Source organism: Physeter macrocephalus, chromosome 11 (assembly GCF_002837175.3).
Source record: "Physeter macrocephalus isolate SW-GA chromosome 11, ASM283717v5, whole genome shotgun sequence".
Lineage (NCBI taxonomy): Eukaryota > Metazoa > Chordata > Mammalia > Artiodactyla > Physeteridae > Physeter > Physeter macrocephalus.
The window spans coordinates 110,029,317-110,040,866 of NC_041224.1; the positions used below are offsets into that span (position 1 = coordinate 110,029,317).

At 33.0% G+C, this 11,550-nt stretch overlaps 1 protein-coding gene across 1 annotated transcript in view; it reads right to left on the reverse strand.

The window, feature by feature from the left end:
• Positions 1-11,544, reverse strand: part of NOVA1 (NOVA alternative splicing regulator 1) — a 141,412-nt gene extending 129,868 nt beyond the window's left edge. The window contains exons 1-2 of the mRNA XM_024118388.3: positions 11,001-11,544; positions 9,119-9,262 (exon numbers count right to left, since the gene is read on the reverse strand). Of these exons, the coding sequence (XP_023974156.1) occupies positions 9,119-9,262; positions 11,001-11,136 (280 nt within the window). The 5' untranslated portion in view covers positions 11,137-11,544. The remainder of the gene's footprint in view (positions 1-9,118; positions 9,263-11,000) is intronic.
• Between the last annotated feature and the right edge of the window lie 6 nt (positions 11,545-11,550).

Consider the following 11,550-nt stretch of genomic DNA (forward strand, 5'->3'; position numbering starts at 1 on the left):
AAAATATCTTCAAAATCACATTAAGTGACTTTTATAATTATCTTAGAAAGTAGCCCTCAAGCCTATAATGCAATGCAAAGAGCATCAGAATTCTAATTAACTGAGAAGTGGACCAATTTGATGAAATGGATAGACAAAAAAGAGAAAATAATTATGTTTTAAAATTAATAATTATTATATATCTTCATTTGTACTTAGATTGCCTTACAATTACGCTCATGCTTATTTCTTAATCATAATACTCTGTCCTTTTAAAACCAACTGTTATGAATACCTAGCCAAATATGCAATACTTAAGGAAATTTTATAAGTCATAAAAATATGGAAAATACATATGTCCCCAAAAACAGAATCTGACTTAGAAAGTCTATATAATTTTTTTTAGCAATGTCAATACTCTGTTTAACCAAACATGAAGAAATTAAAAAGTTGAGCTAAGGAACAAAGGAAGGAAGAAAAAAAGAAGAAAAAGAAGAAAAAAAATATAACTTTGCAAATGAAGTAACAAAGCTGTAGAAATCAAATAACCCTGAATACTGCCATTTTCAAACAGTACAATTATGAAAATACAGAAATGACCAGGTTATATTCCGGGCAATATAATCTACCATATCTTTGTTTTTTAACATATGATAATGATAAAGAGTACCTGTCTTTGGCCTTTCAGTGTAGCAAATCAACAACAACAAAAATTATTGTAAAATAACTACTGTGCTTTCAACTTAGTTTAAAAAAGCGGGGGTGGGTGGAGGAATATTTATTTTAAAACTAGGAGAGAGAAGTGAAGACTTATTTCCTCAGAGAGGCATATTCAAAAATAGGAGGAAAAAAAAAAGAGTAAAGCAAAACAAAAAGAGAATGAAGTATCTACTATAATTGTACCACAAATTCAGAAAACATATTTAAAAGTTGCAGGACAATTATTTGCCTATATCACTCTTGGTATCTTGGTTTTCTCAACTATTTAATGAAGATTCTGGAAGAGATCGTACCGAAGCGCCATTTCTTTCATCTAGTTCCACAATTCCATTATTCTTCCAATCCCTTTAAACGAAAAAAAAAAAAAAAGCCTCTTCGATACTCCTAAATGTCCTCACTAAGTCATTGACAGATATCAGAGATGCAATATAAAAAATATTTTTAAACAAAACTTAAGGATACAATAACAATCAAAGCACAACATTCTAGGGTGAAGTAAAACATACCCATATTACTTTACAAAGAAAAGATGCTTCGTAATAATTCTAAGTCATAATGACCATAGGACACCTGGACTCATAGGAAGCAGCTGATAAATACTTATATTGACAAGAGAAAAACTTCCAGACAGATTTCAGAGTGAAGACTGAAACTAGATTTTTTTTAAAAAAGCACTTTTCTGACTTAAAAAAAATAATTAGTCTTAGAAAATTAAAAACACAGGAATTATACAAAGGATAATTAAAACTATGTATGTGAATGAAAGATCTCCAAGTAGAAGCTCAAATGCTTCCAACAATAACTCCTTCAAAAACAAGTATTTCAAGAATGAATATAACCAAAATTAAAAAGCTGCAGTTATTCAAAAATATTTAGTAACATAAAACAAAAACACATACTGAATTCTCTACTATTGTGTTAATAAAATGCACTAACCCTTTCCTTATTTTCTGTCCTTCCCTCTATCTACTAAATCTTAAAATAAAGTCACCGCCCAATCTCAGTACCAGAGCAGCAAATTATTAACAATTTAAATGAAGACAACTTTCTTCAAGATAAGAATGATTTCTAAAAATTCAATCAACCTGAGAGTAATATTTATTATATCTATCCTAGAGGAAATGCAGGATTTGAACTCTTATTTAGTTAATAAGTTCATTGTGTGAAAATTTATCCTACAATGAAATTATGGGGCCTTCAACGTGTAACTGTTCTCCAAAATCTTTCAAAGAGAAAGAAAAGTTATTCTTCAAAGCTTCAAAAAGTATGCTAAGTTTCACAAGGAAAGTAAGAAACACTACAGTCTAAAACTTAAAAATTACTGAGTTCAGAATAAAATTCATTGGATATGACAAATATACTGAACATCAGTAAGACATAAAACAGGTCTTAAAATAAGAAAAATATTCATTTTAAATATCAATTATTAAATGAGTATAAAAATGGTAAAAAATGTTTTATTTTCCACACCAAATAATCTTACCTGAAACATTTTGCTGTTAAAAAACTCAAGATATTGATTTCTTTTTCATCTGGTCCTGTCAACGATGCTATGACAGGCCCTGCAGGAAGCAGCAAAAGATCAATGATGGAGTGCAGATATTATGTGTTTTCATGATCAAGTTTGTCATGGAAAAGGATATCCATATAGTGGTTTGAAACTTAGCAAATGTTGAAAATATCTCAAAAAGTTTGTCAGTTACGTAGTAATCTTTATTTTCTATTTTCTAGTTTAAAATGTTTATTCTTATTCAATATCTTCTTTATCAAAACTTCTTAAATGTGTAATTTTAAAGAATATTTTTATATTAATGAGAATAAGAAAACAACATTCCACAATGTCAAAAATGAAAAATCTTGATTGAAAAATGAAATATGTTTAAAAGTGGAGGAATGATTCTCTCCACTTCTAGAGATAATTATTTTAATCTTATTTTCCACAATTACTATAATTACCAATAAATTACCTATTATTCATAATCTAATTAAGATAAATTTTAGAAGCTTTTTCTTACAAACAGTAACTTCAGAATCAAATAGTTATTGGCCACTCTGGTAAAAATTCCTTCAATAAAAGTATACAGATTACAAAAAATCTGCAAACTCCAAAACTTAATTACTCTTGGGTAATTGACAAGTTATAGTCAATGGATACCAAAAAATTCAACTTAGTAAAACTAATAAAAAAGTCAAAATAATAAAACTGCTTCACAAAGACTCTAAATGATATTTTAAAATTCTGAATTATTTTAAAATAGTATAGCACTTTGCCAGATTTAATTTAAAGACATTTTTTCCGTTCAAAGGCCAACTGATAAACAGGACTGTGATGAGACATCTACATTAATTGGGAATACTATTAGAACACACAAGAAACTTCTATATGTGTCATGGAAGCATACTGTCAGTATTTCAAATAAATGAAGAAATTTAAAACAAATGAATGATTGACTTTTTTAGAGTTTTTATTTAATCAAATTTTAATTTACTTATAATAAACTGTGGTAAAGAATCACTTCAACAGCACTCATATATTAAGCTGAAGCATCCTAAAAACATTTTTAACATACTATGCCTGTCTTGTGTGTTGGAACACGTCAAAACACTCAGCAAAGTTTGCCTGTCAAAGTCCCTAACATGCTAAAAAGATACAACTTAATTTTACACAGGTTCTTTCTCTTAAAAAAACAAATAAATAAATGTTAATCTAAGATAATAAAAAAATAACTACAATGTACTTCCACTTATTTCCACTCACTCATGATCTGAAAATATACGTGTGGAATAGCGAACTTTAAATACTTCCCACTTAAGGTTATTTTCTCTTTATTTCTATACCTAAAGCCCCTATCTCCTTTTCATGTAGATTCTATCAGATTCATGGAAATCATTTTAGTTTCAAATATTTCCATATAAAAAATGGAAAATGTGATGCCATATCTTTAAAGAATAGGATGCAGAAAATAGAAATTTTACCAACCCAAGCATCAGGAAGTATTGAAAAGCACTGCTTCATTTCTTGCATGTTACATTTTATACCGTGACACTTCAGTCTCTGAGGGTCAGGTTAATTAAGCTCCATAGCAGCTGCAATGCAATGTGAGACACATACTGCTACAGTTCCCACCAGTCCAGTCCAATTACCTGTAGTATTCCAGCACTGGACAAGTGACAACCAACCTCTTCTCTCTAGTCACTTGCTTCCACTGGTCTACCGATAAATGTTAGAACAAACTAACCTCTTTCTGGAAAAGACTGCAAAGCTGAATGCACCTGCTGCAGGCTGCAATGATGAGTCCCAGAGAGATGTTTGTCAGTCAGATCTCTGCAGATGTTGTTTAACTTTATGCTAGAGCTTCATCCAAAGATGGAAATGAGATGGCAATCAAGTACAAATCTCCCACCCTCATCCCCCCAATTTTATTCTGAAAAGCTGCACTTGCTCATAAAAGTTATCCTTTAAAACACAGCTCCACTAAACTGGAAACAACTGAGACTAAACTCTAAGTAAAAAAAAAAAAAAAAATTACTAGGTGCTGAATTTTAGTTAACAAGTGGCATAACTGTGTTCAGCAAATGTTATTTGTAATATTTAAGAGCAAAAATTAATTTTCTTAAGCCAGAGCAAAATAAAACAAAAGAACCAAACTATACAAAGACATGTTTCTAACTGGTGGTTTCTTGCTCGGTTTTTAGTGATACCACATACTCCTTAGAGTTCCCAAGACACAGATCGTTTTTCCTCTTTGTATATTGTACGAAACACCTCCAATACATAAATATTGAACTATTTCACCAACTGTGCTCACTATTTTTAAACTATTCCTGAAATCCTTTGGGGGTGATATTTGCAAGACAACATTGTTAGACGTACTATATTACCTTACAATGTCACAAATTTTAAATGAGCTATTTTTCCAAAACCTAGAAGTCTTCAAATAGCAAATTTCAAAGTGACATTGTGCTATATAATTCATGAAAACACGGACATTGTAAAGCTATAACTTACTAAATCGATAATAGAAGATATAACATCCAGATGAAATTTTAAAAAGAATCAAATAAAATGAATAGCTAAGATTTTTAATGCTAATTCAATCTTTCTAAAAAATTTCACACCACAAAACATTTGTTTTCATGGGTTAAGTATAAAAATTATAACTTTCAGAAAGTACAATTTTAATATAGATTGTGCTATGCCATTAACATTCCTTCATGTGTTGAGATTTTCTATTGCTTAAAATGAGAAATAAAGTATTAAAAATGCAGCAAATTTTCAGACAGATATTAATGTATAAGTGAAAGCTTATGGCTCCTCCCACAACTGAGGATAGAGACAGACAAAACATAAAATAACCCACAACCATAGGCAGTATGACAAACATAACCATTACAACTTTAATATTTAAAGAAAAACACATTACGTGTCAGCAACTCTTTGACAATACTAAAACCAAAGGTATAGCACAATGTAATGACAGCTACCCTATTAAATTCAACAATATTGGAATTATACTTTATTTTCTACTTTCTACTGTTACAATTATATTTACCTGCTAATTTTGCCTTAAAATATATGCCAGTAAATTTCTAAGATGCAAAGCACCTTAGATCAAAGAAAAGAGTATAGACTGCAACTTTCAGAAGCTATAACAGAAGTATTCACATTGTACTACCAATACAATAATACTCTTCGTTCAACAATGTAAACAAAAGTGATCTATTTCAAACTTCATAAACTCCTCTTATTTCCAAAAGAATTATCATTCTTATACAATCCCAACCCTAATGGTTAAATTGGCCACTGAATTTTCCCCATGTCAAAATTAAGGCAGTGTGGCGTATTTCCTTCACTAAAAGAAAATTTCACTTACATTCTGCTTTTTCATGATTTTTAAAGATTTCACATATAAATAGTTTGTGGTTTTTTAAAAAAGCATCACCCAAGTTGGACAGTGATAAATTAAGATACAATAAATCTAGGAATAATGCGCTCAAATTTTAATTTAAGGACCAAAAAAGGAAATAATTTATAATAAATGTGATCCAGTTTTATAGCCACAAGTATGAAAACAGTTTAAAACACACACAAATATATGCTAAGATTATAGAGAATTCCTGTTTGATATAATGAATATCTCCAGTGTCATATAATGGAATAAAATAAGTACACTATGAAGTGTTCTAAAATCTAAGGCATAAACGAAAATATTTTTTATATATCCTTTACTATTCCCAATGAAGAATGTATTCAATAAATTTTCCCAATTATCTACCTGAACCATTCATTAAATGATTTTAACAGATAAAATCAATCTATTAACAAAACCAAACACATCTTCAGATGCCAAATAAAGGAATAAAAGAATACTATCCTATTGCCATCCTGAAAATGCATACAGTAATGTATTTCCCAAAATGAGAAAGCTGTTTTTTAATTAAAAGGCATTAACTTTGGGTAACCTAATTGTAAAAAAGATATATAAATAAATCAAGTTAGGTTGCTTTAATCAAGTAAGAATAAAAGATATATTCATAAACCACAGGTAATAAGTTAGTATTTTGTAAGATTTAGATTTTTAGTAATAGATAAATGAATTACACAGCACAGCAAAAAAATGAATCTACTTATTGATCTTTTTTTTCCGATTACAGTAATTGATAAATGCACTTTACAATCCTCATCATACAATTTCCCCAAATTATTTTATTTTATATGACATGCTAAAATACACAATGTAATATACAGTTCTATAAATTCTAAATTCATACCAATTAATGTGCAAAAACTGTTTTCTTCATCTCAACCATAAATATTAAAAATTACTCAGAAAAGCAAGGTTGCTTAAGAGACTACTTAAGCAATGTCTGTACTCTGTAATATATACCCTGAAGAAAGTTTTTCTCAAATACACCAGTATTTTAAGTGAACCTTCTGAACACAATTGCATTGTTTTAAAACTTAGGTATTTGAGGAAATCCATTAAGTTATACAACTGAAGTGCACTTATCCCCAAATATTCTGTCTTACAAATAAGAAACAGAAAAATGCTTCATGAAATAAACATCGGGCATATTCATTGTAATGGAATATGAGTCATAAGTACATATATGAAACACACAAAAAAGGGCTTTAATTACTGCATAATCCTACAAGAAAGTCCTTATATAACTAGGCAGTATAAATCACAGCTTTATAATTTAGTTATAATTTAGTTCATTTGAGATGAGCAAGGTAAGTATCCCTTAAATATATCTGAGTAAGAGAAGTTGAAAGTAGCTCAGAGGCTGCTATGTTGAAGAATACCAGGACCTCAGATAATTCCACAGGCTTATGGTCAAGTATGAACAGAAAGACTATTAAAGTCTGTAAGAAGACAGATGTATCTGTCTGAACAGGTAATAACCTAGCTAAAATCGTATTTACATACAAAGTGTTCAGAATTATTAAAGCTTCTTATAAATTACAGGGCTTTATTTTATCCTTACAATTGATTCCATAGTTTGTGACTGGTTTCCACCTGTTACAGGCAGAGTATAAGCCTTCTTTTATCCAGACATTTCAACTCACATTTGATCAGGTTACGTCACTACACACACAAAATTTTATTCAACGCATTCCAGTTTTCCATTTTTTCCAATGGATATTCTTGCTCTATATGAATAACATGCCTCAGAACTATAAATAAAATAAGCAATTTCAATGTAATAAGAAAAAAATACACAACTGTGGACTAAAAACAAAAGATCTAATTCTAGTTGCACCCTTTCCAACCCACTGAAAATACACTATATTCAAATGAAAAGGCATTTAATTTACTATTTGGAATATCCTTCATAAACACCAATTTTCTGTAACATCCCTGCACATCTGATACCCTCATGTATAATGCAAGAAAAGCTACTTCATTTTCATCTATTGACAGTGAATTTAATTTACCATTGCAGCTCTTTTCCTAGAACTATAACATTATTAATTCTGCAATCAAGCTCTTTTGAATGCTTTTATTTGCACTAAGGATTTTCACAATTCCACATTGATTTTTTTCATCATAACATACCTTTTAAGTATAAGAATGTGAATATGTCAGCAAACTTTCTTAATGCATAAGGAAAGTTTCAGAGACAAGGAAAGCCATCTACAAAACTACACTCACAGAAAACAAACTTTCGTAGGACATATCTAATAGATTACACCTTAGTTTAATAAATGTAATGTTTACCAAACATACTACATTTAATTTACATAACTAAATGACAGTTCCAACCATTCTAAAACCTTCTTATGCAGTACAGTGGTCCACTTTCTACCACCAAGCGATTGGCTATGAAAAAGAAATCCTCCAAATGTTTTGCTTACATTCATACCAGATGTCTTTGCTGTCCTAAAGAACTCTTACTGAATTAGATCACTGAAAGCAAATCAGCTTTTCTTTCCTACCAAGAAAAAAAAATAAGTAGTGTCGGTCCCCTCAGCACTGAATAAATATTTTTTATGGCCATAAATATGAAATAACCAAAAAAAAATGGCAGAAGCTACATGTAGGTAAAAGCAAATCAATTAATGTTTTATCTAGGAGATACACTATTCAATTATGGAGATTTTCCAATTAAACTTAAAATCCATATATTAAGTAGCAAAATGATTTTTAAAAGATAAAGATAAATGCACAGAACTATAAACAGTTTAAATTTTAAAAACACACTGAAAAGTACAAAAAAAAATACCACCTAGGAAACTTGCCATATTCCACTGGGTTACAGTACCTACAGTACCACACAAACTGTTAACATATTTTGATCAAATACAGCTCTTAATACAGCTCTGAAGTAACACAAATTTTGAAGCATTATTTCACTTCTTACATAATAATATATTTCCTTGTCACAGTTATATTAAAAACACAATATTTTAAAAATCTGAAGAGGCAGCACTTGTCCTCTTCACTCCAGGGCCAACAAACAAAGCAATGAAGCAGAAAGAGGTACATAATGGATTTAGAAAGTAAATGGTCCATTCTTTAAGAAGCCTTTCTACCCCCTCTTCTGAATTCACTCTAGACTAATGGTCATTACAATTATTTCTGAAAACTTCAGAAGAACCCTATTTCCTGATGCCAGCTGTCTAGGTTTCTATCTTTAAATTTTAGAGTTTTTTTCCCTAATTAGAAAGAAGTATTTAGAAATACCCAGAAGATTCATCTCAAAATTGGTCTACATCATAGACAGAATATCAATTATAGAAACAAAACATAACCAAGAGTGAAAATACTCTTAAAATTTTTCCACAAATACTCTAATACATCAAATAAATAAATAGTCTACACTATTAAGAATTCTTTCAATACAGCACACAACACAGGTAGATCTTTTATTTCCTTGGAGATTTATCAAACATTCTCTTCACCATTGCACCTACCTGGGTAAAAATCTTTGGACTTAGACAGCTTGATGGTGGCTCCAGTTTCTTTTTGCAACTGAACAATTGTCTGTCCTCCCTTCCCAATTATAGATCCAGCAGCATAACTAGGTATGAGAACCTTTAGAAAATACTGGCCGTCTTCTGAAAAATGCAAGGAAATATACTTTGTTAACACAATAATTTTAAACTTTGTATCCTCCCTCCACCCTCAAGAGAGAAAAAGATCAATTAAAACATTGGGCATACAGCTGCAGGAAATATAGGGTTAAATTTTTTTTTTTTAAAGAACGAAAATAAGCCAATTACACTGAAAAATAAATATGTACGAAATGTTTCCCATTCTGTAGAATTTATACTTTCAAACTTGGAATTAAAATCTAAACATGTTCTATTATTTTGCAGCACTGTAGAAACTGATGACTAAATTCCAGTTGTTATTCCAAACATGGAAGTCTTCCAATTCTATCTGTAGTTACTACGGTAAAACAAAATGAACTGACCCCTTTAACAAAACTTCAGAGATTTATACCATAACAAACCTTAACATATTGCAAAATAAATAAATAAAAGGACAGTAAATAGTGATGAGCTATATTTGTTTAACATGAGCAAACACAAAAAGACTACAATTAGCCATTGCCTATATCCTACCTAAAGTATGCAAAACAACCATTCTCCTACCAAATAACCCACCCAAACTGAAGGGTGTATTCCAAGCCTTCAATAACTGCCAGGAAATAACTCAAAGTGATGTGGACTGGCAAATCTAACTAATCCTGGAGTATTTCTTTAGCACTCCTTAGTCTACTATGATCTCGTTTAAGCTCATTAATTAAAGGACCTTAAGAAGAATTTTGCCAATACTAAAAAGCTTAGGAGTCATTTACAGCAAATACACTTAAAAGTGACTAGATAATGTTCCTTCTCCAAAAGAATCACAATTATTAAAACGAAGGGGGTAGATGAACCAAGAAAGATTGAAATGTTTTAGAAAATAAAGCCAACTCCATAAACTTTAATTTCCGTCAAACTGATCATGTCTTAAATAGGAAACACCCCGGTAAATCCAGCTTCCTTATGTGAATGAACGTTCCAAATTTTTCGGGTGTGCCATTCGCAAGACCCCCATCCGTCTCTAATGTACGTGCTGTAGATAAATTCACCTCTGCCTCGATGCATTGGGTGCATTGTTAAGATGACTCCAGTGCAAATGAAGAAGCGATACCGGTCCCGTTAAAACTCATCTTCCCAAGAAGCGCAGGATGTTAACTAACAAGTCAGAGTACCAGACACCCCCACCCTCGTATGCACACCCCTGAACACAAATCAGTGAAATATTTGCACCGACAATGTAAGTGCGGTAAGAGTATGCACTCTTCCAGATTTTGCATACTACTTGTGGCCGAAACCTAGGGGATGAAGAGAGCAAAACTCTCCGGTGCCCCAATCATTTGCTCTCCGCTACCCAAGTGCCATTTATTTATTTATTTATTTAATCAGACTGTTAAATGCAGCGCGCATCTTCGGGCGGCCATCACCTCACTCGGGGTCATCCTCCTCCTCCTTAACGGACCCCCTTGCCCAGGTCTAGGATATTTAAATGGTCAGCCTTTCGACCGATTAAATGGAAAGATAGGTCTATTCCGAAAAACCGGTCGCCATTTTGATGAATGATAAACATAGAAATGGAAATGTGTCGGGGCCGGCGAGATGCGGGGCAGGTGCAGGGGAGGGGGCGCGAGACAGGGCGCGGGAGCCGCCGGGTTCGGGCTGGAGGTGTCCGGGCCGCGGGAGGGAGGGAGGGAGGGCGGCGGGAGGGAGGGAGGCAGGGGCGGGCGGCGGGGGATGGGGCCAGCGGGGAGGTGGAAGCGATACCCACCGCCCGTATTGGTCCTCTTGGTGCTGCCGGCTTCAGGGGGGGCTTCCAGCGGCCTTTTCCGCGAGTCCGGCGGGTCCAGGTCTATGGGAACCCCAGTGTGGGTCCCGTTCTGCTGGATGGGAGCTGCCGCCATCATGTTTGCAGTTCCTGCCGCTTCTACGGGGAGAAGGTTCTCCCTTTTGTTTTGGCTTTTTCTTTTCTTTCTTTCTTTTTTTTTTTGCTTTTTTTTTTTTTTGCTTTTGGGGTTTCTTAAGGTTGTTTTGTTTTTGTTTTCTTTAATCGGATCAATAGAAATCTCTTTAGGAAAAAAAAGCAATGTTGCTGGTTTGTTCTCACTGGGGAGGGGGCAGGGCTGAGGAGCAGCTGCAGTGCAGTGTCAGAAAGGAGACAGGGGAATGGAGGGGGTGTGAGAGACGGAGGGTGAAAGAAGGAGAAGAAAGGAGAGAGGGGGAGAGAGTGGAGAAGGGAGAGGGGCGAGTGAATGAGCGGGAGGAGGGGAGCGGGGAGGACGCGCAGAGGGAGTGGGAGAGCGCGAGGGCTGGCGGGGCGC